Source organism: Camellia sinensis, unplaced genomic scaffold, assembly GCF_055761805.1.
Source record: "Camellia sinensis isolate YWXY unplaced genomic scaffold, ASM5576180v1 Unanchor3, whole genome shotgun sequence".
NCBI lineage: Eukaryota > Viridiplantae > Streptophyta > Magnoliopsida > Ericales > Theaceae > Camellia > Camellia sinensis.
Window position 1 is genome coordinate 10,954,447 of NW_028129178.1, and position 21,322 is coordinate 10,975,768.

Below are 21,322 nucleotides of genomic sequence, written 5' to 3' on the forward strand. Positions count from 1 at the left end.
AAGTTCTATTGTTTGAACATTTGATCTATCAAATTCTAATTCTTATATTTAAAATATTTTATAGACATTTCTATCCTTACAAATATTTTTTGAACGGTTAACAATTTAGTGATGTAAATATTCATATTTTATAATGTGAATATTCACATTGACATGTTAACATTCACATTAATGGTGTGAACATTCACATTAACGTGTGAATGTTCACATTAACGGTGTGAACATTCATATCACGGAACATTCACACTGTAAATATAAATATTATTAGGAATATTTTGATGATTATGTTACTTATAGGACTTATTGAAATATAAGAAAATAATATAAATTAAATAAAATATAAATAAATGGAAAGAGATTTATGAAAAGTATCCCATTTTTTTGTAATCTATTTATTATTTTTAGGATTTGTTTTTTAAGTTGCTCAACTTGACCGTTTGGAATTGGTGGGTTTACTTTGGAGTCGACCTAATTGATGAACCTAGCACTTTTTAAGACTTTTTAAATAAAATATTAATTTAAAATTAATAGGACTAGACATCAGTAATTATTTGTTTAAATCATATTTATTTTTAAAAATAAATGATAAATATAATTTCAAGAATACTGATCAATTTATTTATAATATAAATGTAATTCAAATATATAGTTACCGATATTCGATTATATTGATTTTTTTTATAAATATTTGACTTAACTAATTTTTAAAAATAAACTGTTCGAATTATTGAGATTGACCTCAAAATAAACTCAAAATCCAAACGTTTTCTCAAATTAAAATGGCTAACTTAAATTCAAAACTTTATTTTATATGTTGCCGATCAAGCCGAAGTGCACAATACTTGCATGATTTCTCATGCCATTAGGAAATTATTGTGTGTTTGTTTTCAGAAATCATTCAGTATGTTAGGTTTCAGTTTTCTCAATTCAGTTTTTTAAAAATTAAATTTTTTGTTTTCGTGTTTTTATTTTTATTTTTAGTGAATATTTTTTAAATTTTAAGCAATTTTTTTTAAAACTTTTTTAGATGTGCCTTAGTTAGATGTATTTAAATTACAAAATAATTTTCAAAAAATATTTTCAAAAAATTAATAAATACACAAAAATATGAAAAATATATTGAATTTTTGTATTTTTTTTTATTTTTGGTATTTAGTGAATTTTTTTATAGATTTTTTTCACAAAGATTATAGTTTTTAAGTATATTTATATTAGGTGTCTAAAATTTTTTTAAAAAAAATTACTTAAAATATTAAAACAATTCAATGAAAACAAAAAAAAAATACAAAAAATAAAAAACTAGAATTTTCTAAAAAACAAAACCAAGCAAAGTGATCATTATTTTTCATTTGAGTAGCATTTCTAATTCTTGTTTTGTCTTATCTTCATAATTTTTTTGTTTTTATTTTTTGTGTTTTACATTTGAGTAGCATTAAATATTCTTCAATTGACCAATTCTTATTTTGTTAAGACAAATGTTTGAGTAGCATTAAATATTCTTCAATTGACCAATTCTTATTTTGTTAAGACAAATGTTTGAGTGGCAATATTACTAATCTATGAAACCACGATATGTGGGGATTTTAAATTTATGGAAAAAAAAAAAAAAAAAAACAGAGCCTGTTTTGGAAAAAAATATACTTCAAACAAAGTTTGGGTAAAAATAGTTTTTAAAAATTTAAATGTAATATTTTGACATTTCCTAAATAGTGAATTTTTTAAAGATCTAGAGCTGACCTAGTGGGTAAGGAATGGGTAAGGAGTTTCCTTACCATATGTGGTATCTTAGTTCAAGTCTTACTTATTGCGAGATGTAATTGCCCTTCTCTATTGCTCAACTACTCATTAAAACAAAGTTGATTTTCTAAAATAATTTCTAAATAAGTTTTTTGCGCTGAAAACAATAAACATAAAAGCTATATTTTTACTTTATTTTTTTTTACAAATCTTAAATTCAAACATAACGTTAACCTTAAACTACTTTATGTTGAATTTTGAAGGAAGATATTCTTTTTTTCAAATCATCAATGCCATCAATAACATTGGCTAACACACACACATCACACAAAGAAATAGGCAATGTCTCAAGTAGGAAGATTGAGTCTATAGCGATCCCGGTTTTCCCTCCATTGTTTATTGTATTCCGGACTTAGGTTCCGTGGTATTAGTTGTTGTTTATATCTTGTTTCCGTCCTTTAATTCCTTGTATTCGAATTTTGTGATGTATTGGGCAGGTGTGTTATAGGTTGATAATGAGTTTAAACCAATAGTTGCTGCCCAGATTTTTCCTTCTTCGCTCGAGCGAGGCTTTTTTCGCTCAAGCGAGCTCTGTGTTATGATTCCTTCGCTCGAGCAAAGGTTCCTTCGCTCGAGCGAGAGTTGAGTGTTGTGTCTTGTGGCTCGAGCGAGAAGTCTTGCGCTCGAGCGTGCGTCTGCGTCTAGTTTTGGACCTGAAGGTTGTGTTTCTTGGCTCGAGCGAGCTTTCCTTCGCTCGAGCGAGCAAGGACTATGTTTTGGGTTTCTTCGCTCGAGCGAGCTTTCCTTCGCTCGAGCGTGCTTTTGGGTTGCAGACCTGAAACTTCGTATTGTTGGCTTGAGCAGGCTTTCTGCGCTCGAACGAGTTTTCTTTGTGTCTGGTCGCTCAAGTGACCATTCATTCGCTTAAGCGAGCTTCGAATATATCAATTGGTAGCAGCGGGTTACACTTCACTTTTTCATTTCCTTTTTCTCTCAAACCCTAGAACGGCTGCCTTTCTCTTTACACCATCACTTCTTTCTACAAATCCATCTAGTTCTAGTGGTCTCCTACCCTAGTTCCTTTGTATAAAGTGTAGAGCTTGGTGTAGGTTTCATTTCAATCCGAAAATCTTCGGGTTTGGAGCATTTCGAGTTTCATCATCTTCTCCGTTTGTTATCTCCATTTGAGGTAGGGATAACCTACTCCTTTCTATGGGTTTTGACATAGATATTATGTATTTTGTATAAATGGTGGATCATGGTGATTTTGGAAAAGTTAGGGTTCATTATGAGGTTATGAAAAAAGGGGTTTTCAAATGTTAAACTCCATGTGTATGTGAGACCTTGGAAAATAGGATTATTGTTGTTAAATTGATGAAATTGAACCTTAGGGTTGATAATGGAAAAATGGGAAAAATGCCCTAATTATGTTGAATAATTAATTTGAATGATTAATTTGGGGAATTGTGAAATTGAGTTGGAAATTGTGATATTGGGAAATTATGAGGTTGATTGGTGTAGTTGGATAAATTAATCACTCACCTATGAAAATGTTGTTATTTTATCTGTTTAATGCACTTATTATCTGTTTAGAAATAACTGCTTTGGGCTGTCGGTAGAGGATAGTCATGATTGTTATAGATACTGTATGTTGATTAGGAAAAACTGAAACTAATCACTTGGAATATGTCATTGAATATGACGGTTAGAATAATACATTGGATATATGTATTGATTGATCACTGTATATGATTGACTATTTAAATACATAGTATATGTATCTTGTTTGGGAGGAGATAGGGGATATACTCCATGGTTTGAGGGAAGATAGGGGATGCACTCTCAAACCTGTTTGGGAGGAGATAGGGGATGGACTCCATTGATAAGTAAGTTGGACGGAGTGTCCAGGGTGAAAGTCCTGAAATTCTAATTACGTTTGCATAACGTAGATAATTGAAGTATTGGAAGTGTTTTTGACATGAGTTGTAGTCTCATTTGAATTGTGGACAAAGAAAGTGTTTTAATATGAGATGTAGTCTCATCTAATTGTTTGGCCAGGTTCTGAGCCATGTTTATGAATTGAAAATTGGATAATTAAAGGAAAGTGGAATGAAACATGGACCATTGGTCATGGAATTGAAATGTGTTGTAATCTGGTTTACAAGTGTTAACCATTTATCGAATGCTAATGTTTTAGTTACTGCTCATATTTGGTTTAATATATCTCTACTGCCCTTTAGCTCACCCTATATGGGACATCATTTTTAGGTTCAGATGATATGTCACCTCCTAGGACGTAGCTTGGAAAGTTTCGGGAGTTGAAGACTCTTTTGGTCGTTTTGTTATTTTGGTATTACATGTAAATCCAAGCCAAGGGCTTGAAGTGTATTTGAGTTAGTACTCTCTTTTTGTAACCAAGTGTTGGCTTAGAAAGTTGTAAGCCCGCAGGGCATGTACTTTTGTTGTCAACATGTAATACTTTGGTAATGAATACTCTGATAAATGAAAATTATGCTTTATTCTCTTATGTCTATGCATGTCAAGAATGTGGATGTATATGTATTATTTTGGGGACGTTACAACTTGGTATCAGAGCGTACCGGACTTGAATACTTCGGGTACGTGGGAAGTGGTTAGTACCACAATGGGTTTGTCTCACTTGTTAGAGACTTAGGTGTAATGTTATGTACTTATGTGATAACATATTTATGTGACTATATGGGTATGAGATTTAGTTTCTAGGATGTTGATTGGATCCTTGGGTTTCTGGGAGTCCTGTTGAAAAAGCACTTGATCAATGATGTTTCTAATCGGAACTTTAGCAATGCCACGGGACTGTCATTATCCGGAAATGAAATTCGTAGGTGCTTATGTGATTATGTGCTTACGTGGAATGAATTAATGTTGTCTAATGCTTTACGACGCGAGTGAGATAGTTTCAGCACATTTGTGAATGTGCTAATGTTTTCGTTATCTTTATTAGGATGTTAGGATGAAGACGAGCTGATAGGCCAGGTAGGCCTGGGAGGCAGGAGATGCCTATACCGGATGAAATTTCGGCACAACAGGAGGGTGTTGGTCAGGCCAATGTGGCCGAGCCAGTAGGTCAGGAGGCCATAGATGCCTTAGCCCACGAAATTACTGGAGTATTGAGGGAATCCATGGACATTCTCAGAGCTGAGAATCAAGTCCAGGTCCATGTGACTGAGGCAGGGCCTTCTTTTCTAAAGAGAGAGTTCTTCCGGTCGAATCCGGACGAGTTTGTGGGTGATCCGAAAGAGCCACTTAAGGCTGACGAGTGGCTTGAGCAGATGACTAAGACGTTTAAGATGCTTGACATCGAAGACGGGGCTTTGATGGTGACCTTGGCGTCTTTCCAGTTGAAGGGAGACGCGGGTCAATGGTGGAAGTTCGTGCGAGGTCGTATTGGAGGGACTTTGGAGGCTTTCGTTGGTGCCTTTCAAGAGAAGTTTCTGTCTCCCGCTGTTACGGAGAGGTTGAGGGATCAGTTCTGTCAGTTCAAGCAGCTGAGTACACCAGTGGCCGAGTTTGAGGTCGCATTTACTAGCTTATCGAGGTTTGCTCCTGAGTTAGTGGCGTCTGAGGAACGTCGTTGTCTTGAATTTGAGAAGAAGTTAAGGACTGGGCTCAAGATGAGAGTTACGAGGTCCATGACTCGGGAGTATGGGCGCCTTGTGGATGCTGCGGCCCATATGGAGATTATTATGCATGAGGAGGAGGAGAGGATGAAGGGCTTCAAGAGGAGTCAGGATGGCCAGCGGGACGATAGGAGACAGAGGGGTTCTAACCCTCAGCAGTCCCAGGGTGCTTTTGTGAGATCTACCTTTCCAATGTCGAGTTCAGGCTTTGGAAGAGGCAGTCAATGAGACTTTACTTGTTACAAATGTGGTCAGCTGGGCCACAAGTCTCCAGCTTGCCCGTAGAGGGGAGGAGGGTAGAGAGCAGCTTCACCTTCGGCTCGTCCTCAGAGCTAGATTCAGGGTAGAGGTCAGCCGCTCTCTTGTTACCAGTGTGGTCAGACGAGGCACCTAAAGACGGTTTCCCCGCAGTTGAGTGACACATCTGGTGCATCTGGGTCAAGGCAGAGTTATCAGCCAGCTCAGTCGATTCAGGCCTTGAGGGCCAATCAAGGAGACTCATCGTCTCAGTTTGTACAGTAGTCTTTTGCTCCGAGAGGTGAGAAGGTAGATCAGAGACCTTCAAGGTGTGTGTATGCTATTACCGCGCAGGATCTTGTACCGGCTCCATCTGTTGTGAGAGATACCTTTTTGTTTTGCAACTCGGTTGCCAATGTGTTGATTGATACGGGTACATCCCATTTCTTTATATCTGCTGCATTTGCATTTGTGCTGGGGTTGGAGTTGGGGCAGTTAGCATCTCCTATTTGTGTTGTATCACCTGTTGGGGGTGAGTTGATTTTAAAACAAGGGTGTCTTCCATTTTCCTTTGTAGTAATGGCTATGTCAGGTTTTGATGTGATTTTGGATATGGACTGGCTATCGTCATACCAGGCTGTTATTGATTGTTACCGCCAGAGGGTCACTGTATGTACCTTGAGCGGGGATTGTTTCCATTTCTTGGGAAATCGGGTTGGTAGTGTTTTGCCACCAGTGTATGATTCGCGAGGGCGGAGTGAGCTTAGTAGTCTTCTCGCTAGCTTAATGAGTAGTGAGTGTGATGAGATCCAGAAATTATTCAATATGTTAGGTTTCAGTTTTCTCAATTCAGTTTTTTAAAAATTGAATTTTTTGTTTTTGTGTTTTTATTTTATTTTTAGTGAATATTTTTTAAATTTTAAGCAATTTTTTTTAAAACTTTTTTAGATGTGTCTTAGTTAGATGTATTTAAATTACAAAATAATTTTCAAAAAATATTTTCAAAAAATTAATAAGTACACAAAAATATGAAAAATATATTGAATTTTTGTATTTTTGTATTTTTTTTGTTATTTAGTGAATTTTTTTATAGATTTTTTTCACAAAGATTATAGTTTTTAAGTATATTTATATTAGGTGTCTAAAATTTTTTTAAAAAAAAGTACTTAAAATATTAAAACAATTCAATGAAAACAAAAAAAAAAAATACAAAAAATAAAAAACTAGAATTTTCTGAAAAACAAAACCAAGCAAAGTGATCATTATTTTTCATTTGAGTAGCATTTCTAATTCTTGTTTTGTCTTATCTTCATAATTTTTTTGTTTTTATTTTTTGTGTTTTACATTTGAGTAGCATTAAATATTCTTCAATTGACCAATTCTTATTTTGTTAAGACAAATGTTTGAGTAGCATTAAATATTCTTCAATTGACCAAGTCTTATTTTGTTAAGACAAATGTTTGAGTGGCAATATTACTAATCTATGAAACCACGATATGTGGGGATTTTAAATTTATGGGGAAAAAAAAAAACAGAGCCTGTTTTGGAAAAAAATATACTTCAAACAAAGTTTGGGTAAAAATAGTTTTTAAAAATTTAAACGTAATATTTTGACATTTCCTAAATAGTGAATTTTTTAAAGATCTAGAGCTGACCTAGTGGGTAAGGAATGGGTAAGGAGTTTCCTTACCATATGTGGTATCTTAGTTCAAGTCTTACTTATTGCGAGATGTAATTGCCCCTTCTCTATTGCTCAACTACTCATTAAAACAAAGTTGATTTTCTAAAATAATTTCTAAATAAGTTTTTTGTGCTGAAAACAATAAACATAAAAGCAATATTTTTACTTTATTTTTTTTTACAAATCTTAAATTCAAACATAACTTTAACCTTAAACTACTTTATGTTGAATTTTGAAGGAAGATATTCTTTTTTTCATATCAACAATGCTATCAATAACATTGGCTAACACACACACACATCACACAAAGAAATAGGCAATGTCTCAAGTAGGAAGATTGAGTCTATAGCAATCCCGATTTTCCCTCCATTGTTTATTGTATTCCGGACTTAGGTTCCGTGGTGTTGGTTGTTATTTATATCTTGTTTCCGTTCTTTAATTCCTTGTATTCGAATTTTGAGATATATTGGGCAGGTGTGTTGTAGGTTTATAGTGAGTTTAAACCAATAGTTGCTGCCCAGATTTTTGCTTCTTCGCTCGAGCGAGGCTTTTTTCGCTCGAGCGAGCTCTGTGTTATGGTTCCTTCGCTCAAGCGAGAGTTGAGTGTTGTGTCTTGTGGCTCGAGCGAGAAGTCTTGCGCTCGAACGTGCGTCTGCGTCTAGTTTTGGACCTGAAGGTTGTGTTTCTTGGCTCGAGCGAGCTTTCCTTCGCTCGAGCGAGCAAGGACTATGTTTTGGGTTTCTTTGCTCAAGCGAGCTTTCCTTCGCTCAAGCGTGCTTCTGGGTTGCAGACCTAAAGCTTCATATTGTTGGCTCGAGCGAGGCTTTCTATGCTCGAATGAGTTTTCTTTGTGTCTGGTCGCTCGAGTGACCACTCATTCGCTCAAGCGAGCTTCGAATATATCAGTTGGCAGAAGCGGGTTACACTTCATTTTTTCATCTCATTTTTCTCTCAAACCCTAGAACGGCTGCCTCTCTCTTTAAACCATCACTTCTTTCTACAAATTCATCTAGTTCTAGTGGTCTCCTACCCTAGTTCCTTTGTATAAAGTGTAGAGCTTGGTGTAGGCTTCATTTCAATCCGAAAATCTTTGGGTTTAGAGTATTTCGAGTTTCATCATCTTCTCCATTTGGTCTCTCCATTTGAGGTAGGGATAACCTACTCCTTTCTATGGGTTTTAACATAGATATTATGTATTTTGTATAAATGGTGGATCATGGTGATTTTGGAAAAGTTAGGGTTTGTTATGAGGTTACGAAAAATGGGGTTTTCACATGTTAAACTCCATGTGTATGTGAGACCTTGGAAAATGGGATTATTGTTGTTAAATTGATGAAATTGAACCTGAGGGTTGATAATGAAAAAATGGGAAAAATGCCCTAATTATGTTGAATAATTAATTTGAATGATTAATTTTGGGAATTGTGAAATTGAGTTGGAATTGTGATATTGGAAAATTATGAGGTTGATTGGTGTAGTTGGATAAATTAATCACTCACCTATGAAAATGTTGTTATTTTATCTGTTTAATGCACTTATTATTTGTTTAGAAATAACTACTTTGGGCTGTCGGTGGAAGATAGTCTTGATTGTTGTAGATACTGTATGTTGATTAGGAAAAACTGAAAATAATCACTTGGGATATGTCATTGAATATGACGGTTGGAATAATATATTGAATATATGTATTGATTGATCATTATATATGATTGACTATTTAAATACATTGTATATGTATCATGTTTGGGAGAAGATAGGGGATGTACTCCATGGTTTGAGGGAAGATAGGGGATGTACTCTCAAACCTGTTTGGGAGGAGATAGGAGATGGACTCCTTTGATAAGTAAGTTGGACGGAGTGTCCAGGTTGAAAGTCCCGAAATTCTAATTACGTTTGCATAACGTAGATAATTGAAGTATTGGAAGTGTTTTTGACATGAGTTGCAGTCTCATTTGAATTGTGGACAAAGGAAGTGTTTCAATATGAGATGTAGTCTCATCTAATTGTTTGGCCAGGTTTTGAACCATGTTTATGAATTGAAAATTGGATAATTAAAGGAAAGTGGAATGAAACATGGACCATTGGTCATGGAATTGAAATGTGTTGTAATCTGGTTTACAAGTGTTAACCATTTATCGAATGCTAATGTTTTAGTTACTGCTCATATTTGGTTTAGTATATCTCTACTGCGCTTTAGCTCACCCTATATGGGACATCATTTTCAAGTTCAGGTGATATGTCACCTCCAAGGACGTAGCTTGGAAGGTTTTGGGAGTTGAAGACTCTTTTGGTCGTTTTGTTATTTTGGTATTACATGTAAATCCAAGCCAAGGGCTTAAAGTGTATTTGAGTTAGTACTCTCTTTTTGTAACCAAGTGTTAGCTTGGAAAGTTGTAAGCCCGTAGGGCATTTATTTTTGTTGTCAACATGTAATACCTTGGTAATGAATACTCTGATAAATGAAAATTATGCTTTATTCTCTTATGTCTATGCATGTCAAGAATGTGGATGTATACGTATTATTTTGGGGACGTTACAACTTGGTATCAGAGCGTACCGGGTTTGAATACTTCGGGTACATGGGAAGTGGTTAGTACCACAGTGGGTTTGTCTCACTTGTTAGAGACTTAGGTGTAATGTTATGTACTTATGTGATAACATGTTTATGTGACTATATGGGTATGAGATTTAGTTTTTAGGATGTTGGTTGGATCCTTGAATTTCTGGGAGTCCTGTTGAAAAAGTACTTGATCAATGCTGTTTCTAATCGAAACTTTAGCAATGCCATGGGACTGTCATTATCCGGAAATGAAATTCGTAGGTACTTATGTGATTATGTGCTTACGTGGAATGAATTAATGTTGTCCAATGCTTTATGACACGAGTGAGATAGCTTCGGCACATTTGTGAATGTGCTAATGTTTTCGTTACCTTTATTAGGATGTCAGGACGAGAATGAGTTGATAGGCCAAGTAGGCCTGGGAGGCAAGAGATGCCTATACCGGATGAAATTCCAGCGCAGCAGGAGGGTGTTGGTCAGGCCAATGTGGACGAGCCAGTAGGTCAGGAGGCCATGGACGCCTTAGCCCGCGAAATTGCTGGAGCATTGAGGGAATCCACGGACATTCTCCGAGCTGAGAATCAAGTCCAGGCCCATGTGACTAAGGCAGGGCCTTCTTTTCTGAAGAGAGAGTTCTTCCGATTGAATCTGGACGAGTTTGTGGGTGATCCGAAAGAGCCACTTAAGGCTGACGAGTGGCTTGAGCAGATGACTAAGATGTTTGAGATGCTTGGCATCGAAGACGGGGCTTTGAAGGTGACCTTGGCGTCTTTCCAGTTGAAGGGAGACGCAGGTCAGTGGTGGAAGTTCGTGCGAGGTCGTATTGGAGGGACTTGGGAGGCTTTCGTTGGTGCCTTTCAAGAGAAGTTTCTGTCTCCCGCTGTTAGGGAGAGGTTAAGGGATCAGTTCTGTCAGCTTAAGCAGCTGAGTACACCAGTGGCTGAGTTTGAGGTCGTATTTACTAGCTTATCGAGGTTTGCTCCTGAGTTAGTGGCGTCTGAGGAACGTCGTTGTCTTGAATTTGAGAAGAAGTTAAGGACCGGGCTCAAGATAAGAGTTGCGGGGTCCATGATTCGGGAGTATGGGCGCCTTGTGGATGCTGCGGCCCATATGGAGATTATTATGCATGAGGAGGAGGAGAGGATGAAGGGCTCCAAGAGGAGTCAGAATGGCCAACAGGACGATATGAGGCAGAGGGGTTCTAACCCTCAACAGTTCCAGGGTGCTTTTGTGAGATCTACCTTTCCAATGCTGAGTTCAGGCTCTGGGAGAGGCAGTCAAGGAGACTTTACTTGTTACAAATGTGGTCAGTTGGGCCACAAGTCTCCAGCTTGCCCGTAGAGGGGAGGAGGGCAGAGAGCAGCTTCACCTTCGACTCGTCTTCAGAGCCAGATTCAGGGCAGAGGTCAGCCGCTCTCTTGTTACCAGTGTGGTCAGGCGGGGCACCTGAAGACGTTTTGCCCGCAGTTGAGTGGCACATCTGGTGCATCTGGGTCAAGGCAGAGTTATCAGCCAGCTCAGTCAATTCAGGCCTCGAGGGCCAATCAGGGAGACTCATCGTCTCAGTCTGTACAGCAGTCTTTTGCTCCGAGAGGTGAACAGGTAGATCAGAGACCTTCAGGGTGTGTGTATGCTGTTACTGCACAGGATCTTGTACCGGCTCCATCTGTTGTGAGAGGTACCTTTTTGTTTTGCAACTCAGTTGCCAATGTGTTGATTGATACGGATACATCACATTTCTTTATATCTGCTGCATTTGCATCTGTGTTAGGGTTGGAGTTGGCGCAGTTAGCATCTCCTATTTGTGTTGTATCACCTGTTGGGGGTGAGTTGATTTTGAAACAAGGGTGTCGGGGCTGTGATATAGAGGTCACCGACCGCCGACTTTCATTTTCCTTTGTAGTAATGGCTATATCGAGTTTTGATGTGATTTTGGATATGAACTGGCTGTCGTCATACCGGGCTGTTATTGATTGTTACCGCCAGAGGGTCACTGTATGCACCTTGAGCGAGGATTGTTTCCATTTCTTGGAAAATCGGGTTGGTAGTGTTTTGCCACCAGTGTATGATCCGCGAGGGCGTGGTGGGCCTAGTAGTCTTCTCGCTAGCTTTATGAGTAGTGAGTGTGATGAGATCCATATTGAGTTACCTAGAGTGGTTTGTGAGTACTCGAACGTCTTTCCCGAGAATTTTGTTAGTTTGCCACCCCATCGAGTGGTGGAGTTTTCTATTGATTAGTGCCCAGCACGGCGCCGATTTCTATGGCACCATATCGTTTTGCCCCATCCGAGTTGAGTGAGTTGAAGATTCAACTTCAGGAGTTGCTAGATAAGGGCTTTATCCGCCCTAGTATTTCGCCGTGGGGAGCACCAGCCCTCTTTGCTGAAAAGAAAGATGAGACTTTGAGACTTTGTATTGATTACCGGAAATTGAATCGGGCTACGGTCAAGAACAAGTACCCTATGCCTCGTATAGATGATCTGTTTGACCAGTTGAAAGGGTCTCGTTGTTTCTCTAAGATAGACTTGAGATCGGGTTACCATCAGTTGAGGGTCAGAGATGAAGATATCCCGAAGACGGCATTCCGTACGCGGTGTGGCAATTATGAGTTTCTGGTGATGCCTTTTGGGCTCACCAATGCACCGGTAGTGTTTATGGACTTGATGAACCTGATATTCGGGGAATTCTTAGATCGTTTTGTGGTCATTTTTGTGGACGACATTCTGATTTATTCACCTTCGGAGAAGGAGCACGAGGAACACTTGAGAGTGGTACTTGAGTTGCTTAGAGCCCATAAGCTGTATGCTAAGTTTGGAAAGTGTGAGTTCTGGCTAAGAGAGGTTAAGTTCTTAGGCCATGTAGTTTTCGAGAAAGGGGTGTCTGTTGATACATCCAAGAATGAGGCAGTGCAAGATTAGGCACAACCTAAGAGTGTTTTTGAAATCCGCAGTTTTCTGGGATTAGCTGGGTATTACCGCAAGTTTGTGAAGGATTTCTCCAGGCTAGCTTCGCCGTTAACTAGATTGACGCGGAAAGAGATCAAATTTGTATGGAGTGAGACTTGTGAAAAGTCGTTCCAAGAACTTAAAGTTATACTTACTACCGCTCCAGTTTTGATTATTCCGGAGAGAGGTTTGGGTTATGCGGTTTATTGTGATGCTTTATGAGAAGGTTTGGGTTGTGTGTTAATGCAAGAAGGGAAAGTGGTAGCCTATGGCTCGCGGCAGTTGAAAATACACGAGAAGAATTACCCTACGCATGACCTAGAGTTAGCAGTTGTGATTTTTGCCTTGAAGATTTGGAGGCACTACTTGTATGGTGAGAGATTCGAGGTATTCTCGGATCATAAGAGTCTGAAATATCTGTTTACACAGAAGGACTTGGACTTGAGGCAGAGAAGATGGATGGAGTTCATTGAGGATTACGATTTCGAGTTGCATTACCATCTGGGGAAGGCCAACGTTATGGCCGATGCCCTTAGTGGGAAGTCCATTAGTGATGTAGCTTGTATAGCCATCCGGGAGTGGGAAATGTTGGGTGCACTTGGCGAGTTTGATTTGTTTCTGAGCGAATCTGTTGAGTCTGCGGCCTTGTTTTCTGTAGTTGCACAGTCTACACTTGTGAATCGAGTGTTAGAGGCACAGGGGAGTGACCTTGAGGTAGAATCCCTCTGGGAGAAGATCTCTAGTGGGAAGGTTGAGAAGGGTTTAACTGTGTATCCTGACCTGAGTGTGAGGTACCGAGACCGTTTGTTTGTGCCGAAGTCTTGCCGAGAGGAAGTACTCCGAGAGTTTCACCATTCACGCCTTGCGGTGCATCCGGGAGGCATTAAAATGTATCGTGATTTGGGTCGCCAGTTTTGGTGGTGGGGTATGAAGAAAGAAGTGGCAGTTTTTGTATCTAAGTGCCTTATTTGTCAGCAAGTGAAGGCCGAATATCAGAGGCCAGCGGGTTTGTTACAACCCTTGCCTATTGCCGAGTGGAAGTGGGAGCATGTCACGATGGACTTCGTTATAGTTCTTCCGAGGACTCAGTGGGGTAGTGATGCCATTTGGGTGGTTGTAGACCGGTTGACTAAGTCGGCGCACTTTATTCCTATGCGCGTGAGAGATTCGGTAGATCATCTTGCCGACTTGTATATTCGGGACATAGTGAGGTTGCACGGGGTTCCAGTGTCGATCGTCTCAGATAGAGATCCACATTTTACTGCTAGGTTGTGGCAGAGTTTGCAGAGTGCCTTGGGCACTAGATTGACCTTTAGTACGGCTTATCATTCTCAGACTGACGAGTAGTCCGAGCGTACTATTCAGATCCTTGAGGATATGCTTCGAGGCTGTGTCCTTGACTTTAGTGGGTCATAGGAGAGGCACTTGCCCTTAGTAGAGTTGCCTATAATAACAGTTTCCAATCGAGTATTGGTATGGCACCGTTTGAGGCCTTATATGCCCGACCGTGTAGGTCTCCAGTGTGTTGGGCCGAGATGGGTGATACATCTTTGTTGGGCCCGGATTTGGTTCGGGAGACGACGGAGAAAGTTGAGCTTATCCGTAAGAGACTTGTTACAGCCTAGAGTCGCCAAAAGAATTATGTCGACCGTAGGAGGAGGCCTTTCTTATTTAAGGTGGATGATCATGTCTTTCTGAAAATATCACCTAGGCGGGGTTTGATGAGGTTTGGGAAGAGTGGGAAGTTATCCCCTCGGTTCATTGGCCCTTTTGAGATCCTTGAGCGGATTGGAGAGGTTGCCTACCGTTTAGCATTACCGCCGCAGTTGTCCGGAGTGCATGACGTGTTTCATGTTAGTATGCTTCGGAAATACGAGCCGGATCCATCGCATGTATTGGATTGGACCGACTTAGAGGTTGATGAGGATGCCTCGTATGAGGAGAGACCGATGTGAGTCTTGGGTAGGCGGGATCAAGTATTGTGAGGCAAGACCCTTCCCTTGGTAAAAGTTTTGTGGAAACATCACGGGATTGAGGAAGCCACTTGGGAACGTGAGTTGGATGTCCGTGAGAAATATTCGGACTTGTTTGATAATGTTTAACCATGTATTGGAAGTTTTGTTTTATTGATAAACTTTAAGAATATTGAATATGTCTTAAGTTGTAAAACATTGTATATGTTTTGGTTTATGGGAGTATTGTAATGGGTGGTTATGCCTTGAAAATGGAAGATAATTTAGCTTTGTATATGTTGAATGTGTGGTAGGAATGCAAATATATCATTAACATTGAATATGTTATGAAATTGTGGAATATGGTATTGGAATTTGTTAAATTTCAAAGAAATGCATGTTGTAGCATATATTGTGATTGCCTCTTGAACAGAGATGGGATGACCGGTAATGGGTCAGGATGTGGAATATTGAATTGTAATATTGTTGAGAATTGAAAAATCACAATTTTGAAACTTATATCTAATTTCGGGGATGAAATTCTTTAAAGGGGGGAGGTTATAGCGATCCCGATTTTCCCTCCATTATTTATTGTATTCCGAACTTAGGTTCCGTGGTGTTGGTTGTTGTTTATATCTTGTTTCCGTCCTTTAATTCCTTGTATTCGAATTTTGGGATGTATTGGGCAGGTGTGTTACAGGTTGGTAGTGAGTTTAAACCAATAGTTGCTGCCCAGATTTTTGCTTCTTTGTTCGAGCGAGGCTTTTTTCGCTCGAGCGAGCTTTGTGTTATAGTTCCTTCGCTCGAGCCAAGGTTCCTTCGCTCAAGCCAGGGTTAAGTGTTGTGTCTTGTGGCTCGAACAAGAAGTCTTGCGCTCGAGCATGCGTCTACGTCTAGTTTTGGACCTGAAGGTTGTGTTTCTTGGCTCGAGCGAGCGAGGACTATGTTTTAGGTTTCTTCGCTCGAGCGCGCTTTCCTTCGCTCGAGCGTGCTTCTGGGTTGCAGACCTGAAGCTTCGTATTGTTGGCTCGAGCGAGGTTTCTTTGTGTCTGGTCGCTCGAGCGACCACTCATTCGCTCGAGCGAGCTTTGAATATATCAGTTGGCAGCAGCAGGTTACACTTCACTTTTTCATCTCATCTTTCTCTCAAACCCTAGAACGACTGCCTCTCTCTCTAAACCGTCACTTCTCTTTACAAATCCATCTAGTTCTAGTGGTCTCCTACCCTAGTTCCTTTGTATAAAGTGTAGAGCTTGGTGTAGGCTTCATTTCAATCCGAAAATCTTTGGGTTTGGAACATTTCGAGTTTCATCATCTTCTCCATTTGGTCTCTCCATTTGAGGTAGGGATAACCTACTCCTTTCTATGGGTTTTGACATAGATATTATGTATTTTGTATAAATGGTGGATCATGGTGATTTTGGAAAAGTTAGGGTTTGTTATGAGGTTATGAAAAAATGGGGTTTTCAAATGTTAAACTCCATGTGTATGTGAGACCTTGGAAAATGGGATTATTGTTGTTAAATTAACGAAATTGAACCTTAGGGTTGATAATGAAAAAATGGGAAAAATGCCCTAATTATGTTGAATAATTAATTTCAATGATTAATTTGGGAAATTGTGAAATTGGGAAATTATGAGGTTGATTGATGTAGTTGGATAAATTTATCACTCACTTATGAAAATGTTGTTATTTTATCTGTTTAATGCACTTATTATCTGTTTAGAAATAACTGCTTTGGGCTATTGGTGGAGGATAGTCTTGATTGTTGTAGATACTGTATGTTGATTAGGAAAAACTGAAACTAATCACTTGGAATATGTCATTGAATATGACGGTTGGAATAATACATTGAATATATGTATCGATTGATCATTGTATATGATTGACTATTTAAATACATAGTATATGTATCTTGTTTGGGAGGAGATAGGGGATGTACTCCATGGTTTGAGGGAAGATAGGGGATGTACTCTCAAACCTATTTGGGAGGAGATAGGGGATGGACTCCATTGATAAGTAAGTTGGACGGAGTGTCCAGGGTGAAAGTCCCGAAATTCTAATTACGTTTGCACAACGTAGATAATTAAAGTATTGGAAGTGTTTTTGACATGAGTTGTAGTCTCATTTGAATTGTGGACAAAGGAAGTGTTTTAATATGAGATGTAGTCTCATCTAATTGTTTGGCCAAGTTCTGAGCCACGTTTATGAATTGAAAATTGGATAATTAAAGGAAAATGGAATGAAACATGGACCATTGGTCATGGAATTGAAATGTGTTGTAATCTGGTTTACAAGTGTTAACCATTTATCGAATGCTAATATTTTAGTTACTGCTCATATTTGGTTTAGTATATCTCTACTACGCTTTAGCTCACCCTATATGGGACATCATTTTCAGGTTCAGGTGATATATCACCTCCAAGGACGTAGCTTGGAAGATTTTGGGAGTTGAAGACTCTTTTGGTCATTTTGTTATTTTGGTATTACATGTAAATCCAAGCCAAGGGCTTAAAGTGTATTTGAGTTAGTACTCTCTTTTTGTAACCAAGTGTTAGCTTGGAAAATTGTAAGCCCGTAGGGTATTTACTTTTGTTGTCAACATGTAATACCTTGGTAATGAATACTATGATAAATGGAAATTATGCTTTATTCTTTTATATCTATACATGTCAAGAATGTGGATTTATATGTATTATTTTGGGGGCGTTACAGAGTCCTAACCATTTCATAGGCTCAGGCTTTGATCTAAAGCAGATTGGAGCATATTATTGGGTTCTTTGGGTTCATCACAGAGTTCACATTGATAATTTGAACCGTTTGATGTATAGGGTTCATCAAGTACTTTATCTTTGTAAAAAAGGTAACAATAATCGAATATCGATAGCCATTTGATTAGATCAAATTTGTGTCAATAGTAATATAATTTTAAAAATAAATTTTTGACACAAATATGATTTAATCAAGTAGCTATTAGTATTCGATCAACATGATTTTTTTACAAGAATAAAATAATCAACGAATCTTAAACATTCAACAATTTAAAAAATTGATATAAGCTCAATGGTGACTCCACAGAAACCCAACAGTACACTCAAATTAGAAAACCCAATTGGAGATAAACCTTTCCCTATTTCATGTATTCCACATCTTAGAGACTTCCAACAGTACACTCAAATTAGAAAACCCAATTGGAGATAAACCTTTCCCTATTTCATATATTCCACGTGTTAGAGACTTCCATCTAGAAGTTATAATAATTATATAGACAAATTATACTAATAGTTTCTATAATTATTAACGGTTCCTATATTTTAAAGCTCATGTTATTTTGATCTTTAATTTTTTAATTGTGGCACATTTGATCTTAAATTTTAAATTTTGTTCTAAATAAGGACAATTGAAGATACCATTACTTAATTTTAAAGACAAAATCGTCAATTTGATAAAATACAAACCAATTGATAAAAATAAATGTCAAAAAAATATTTTTAAGTTTTAAAAATCATTTATACTCACCAAAGATAAAATTATATAAAATTGATAAAAAAAAAATAATAAAAATTAGATGATTAATTCTTAAAAATTAATTTTTCATGATCATCAGCTAAATACATAATAAAAATTAATTTAGTAAAATAAATAAATGTATAAAAGATTTATTAATTTTAAAAATTCAAAAATATTTTTTTCACATTTATTTTTGTCAAATTAGTTTATATTTTATCAAATTGACGATTTTGCCATTGAAAAAAATCTAATGGTTTTTTCAATTGTCCTTATTTGGAACAAAATTCTAAATTCAGAGTCAAATATGTCATAATTAAAAAGTCAAGTTTCAAAGTGACACAAAACTCAAATTATAAGAACCGTCAGTGTAGTTCACCCTAATTATCTCCTATTATAATAAATACATACATATGTTGTGCACCGTAGGTGCTATTAATAAAATTATCAGTAATGTAGAAAGAAAGGACCAATTCAACTGCCATTTTACAAAATAACATCTTCAAACCTCATATCTCAATATTCATTCCCCGCACATAAATATTTTATATATTTTGGTTCAGAATGGAACATATTCAATGTGTCGTACACATGTTAACTTAATCCCCACCCCAAGAAAGCAAACACGCATAGAAGCTTCCATGAAGCTTGGTTTTCCAATCCCATGATTTGACTATTCTATTTTACCATCCTTTCTTGCTTAGATCTAGTCTTCCGAACAGAACCTCTAAATAAATTCTTGTGCTTGTTTATTTCTTCAATTCAATCATTTTCAAAAACTCAGTTGAAAAAAAAGAAAAAAACACATCCCAACCCAACCCAACCCAAAAACCAAAAGCTCTTTTGTGCATCAAGAAGTTCTTTTTCTCAAGATGGTTAAGTCATTCATTTGTGGCACTGGTTCTTTCAAACATCAGATAGAAGAAGATGATGAACCTTGCAGCCCATGTTCAACACCAAGAAAGCAAAGGAAAAGCAACTTATGCAAAAGCAAAGACAGCAAGAACAACAACCCATATTCGGATCTCGGGCTCGACAAGTTCTCTGCACTTCTAGCCGAGCTTGAAAGCAAGAGGCAAAAGATTTACACCCAGGTTGGATCAGAAGGAATCTCTTTCGTACGATTCTCTTACTCGAACACCAACGATTGCAAGCCAATTGTGGTGAGAGTGAGAGAGAAACAACAACAAGAAGAAGAGAAAAACAATATTCACATGAACAAAGATATTGAGCCCACTGCACATAATCCAGAGGTTGATAAGCCATCAACTTCAGGAAATGAATTGGGGGATCAGAAGATTATGAAGAAGAAGAAGAGCTTTCCATGGAAATTGAATATGGGTATGTTGAGAAGGCCTTCTTTCTACTTGCCTGCAGTTTTAATTTTGATTTTGTTGTTCTTGGCTGTGTTTGGGAGATCATTTGCTATACTGTGTACCTCTCTTGGGTGGTACTTAGTCCCTATTATCAATGGAACGAGCTCGAATTTCAACAACAGGCCAAGGAAGAAGAAAGTGTATGCAAGAAGAGCTAGTGAGAAGAAGATTGTTAATGATGGATTGTCTTCTCCTAAGAGTGTTATTACTGGAGCCATGAACGATCTCTCATCCCCACGATGTGGTCATCGGAGAAGCTTTTGAAAAGGATCCTTCTGATCATTTCTTGTGAATTTCTTCTTTCTTTTTTTTTTTTTTTTTTTTGGACCTGGTAAGGTTTTTGGTGGTCAATTGTGTTGAGTGCATGTAAAAAGTTTTGGCATGTTGTGTCTTTGATTGACTTGTTCATCATCAATGCAAATAATATGGGCTGAATTAGAAAGCTGCTCATGTTTTTATAAGTAGCTGATTCGAGTTGTATAGTTGTTTTGTTATGAGTACCAATTTCGTAACATGGACTCAATGTCTGTTGGATTACATAGAAGATCCATTTGATATCTTTTTTATTTTTTATCTTTGTTTAATATGAAGCTAAATTATGCATCCCTGTTAGACAAAGGATTCTTAGTTTTTTAATTTTTGTGTTCTGTTGTTACAATCCACTCTCAATTATTAAATTATATATTGAGATTCATATGATTCAAAACTTTTATATAATTTAATGGTTGAAATTGTTTTAAGACAAGATGACAAACGTTTGGATTCTTTCAAATTGGCCATCTCAACTTGAGAGAGGATTTGGACTTAGTGAGCCTATTTTGGGGCCAATTTTGGTAATTCGAACTGTTCACTTTTTAATATTTTTTTAAAAAATTTATTTATTTGTAATTGTTGTTCATTTTTTTTTTTTAATGTGATTCAAATATATAGCTAAAATGTTCGATTATCTTAATTTTCTATATGAATATTCTACTCAATGAATGCTAAAAAGTAAACTATATATTCATATCACTAAAATCAATCCCAAATTGAGCCCATCAAACAAGGATGGACCTAGAGGTTCACTCCTTTTTCTTTTCTTTTTTTTCTTTTTTTTTTTACAAATTTCAAGTGGTCATCCCCTCTTGCTTTTTTTTTTTTTTTTAATTTTTAAATTCAAGTGATTGCTTTTCTATGTGTATAAAACATTGAATTAAATTATCAAATTAAAATCAATCAAGCAAAATATAATAAAATTGATAATTTTTTATAACTATCATTGATAACAAGTCCTATTTGTAGATAATAAAATAACGTATTAGCTAGTTATTTGATCATGTTTATTAAGGAAGATATCATGCAAATTTTAAAATTGGTTCTATCATGTAACGCCCATTATCATATCCATTATCAGAGTTCAATTCCAAAGATAACATGCGAAAGATCCTATACATTAATAAAGATTCTCTCATTCAAATACATAATTAATGTAATAGGAGATACAATTAAATAATTTGCCTGCATGCTTACATCTTTGCACAAAAGAGAAAAGGTTCAACCATTTTACAACGACGGCGTTCCACCAACAACTAAAAAGCCCCGTGGCCAACAGATAAAGAAAATCATTGATCTTGGACCACTCTTCGACACCTGAAAAAGGATTAGCAACGTGGGATAAACATAAAGTC

General features: G+C 37.2%; 1 protein-coding gene across 1 annotated transcript; it reads left to right on the plus strand.

Annotated features, from left to right (window-relative positions):
- Nucleotides 1-19,001: 19,001 nt before the first annotated feature.
- Nucleotides 19,002-20,192, plus strand: LOC114298348 (uncharacterized). The gene has a single exon (XM_028242914.2). It carries the CDS (start codon nucleotides 19,152-19,154, stop codon nucleotides 19,917-19,919), a length of 768 nt encoding a protein of 255 aa, XP_028098715.2. The 5' UTR covers nucleotides 19,002-19,151; the 3' UTR covers nucleotides 19,920-20,192.
- Nucleotides 20,193-21,322: the final 1,130 nt, after the last annotated feature.

Coding starts and splice junctions, on each gene's coding strand:
- LOC114298348 (XM_028242914.2), top strand. CDS start 19,152: ATGGTTAAGTCATTCATTTGTGGCACTGGTTCTTTCAAACATCAGATA.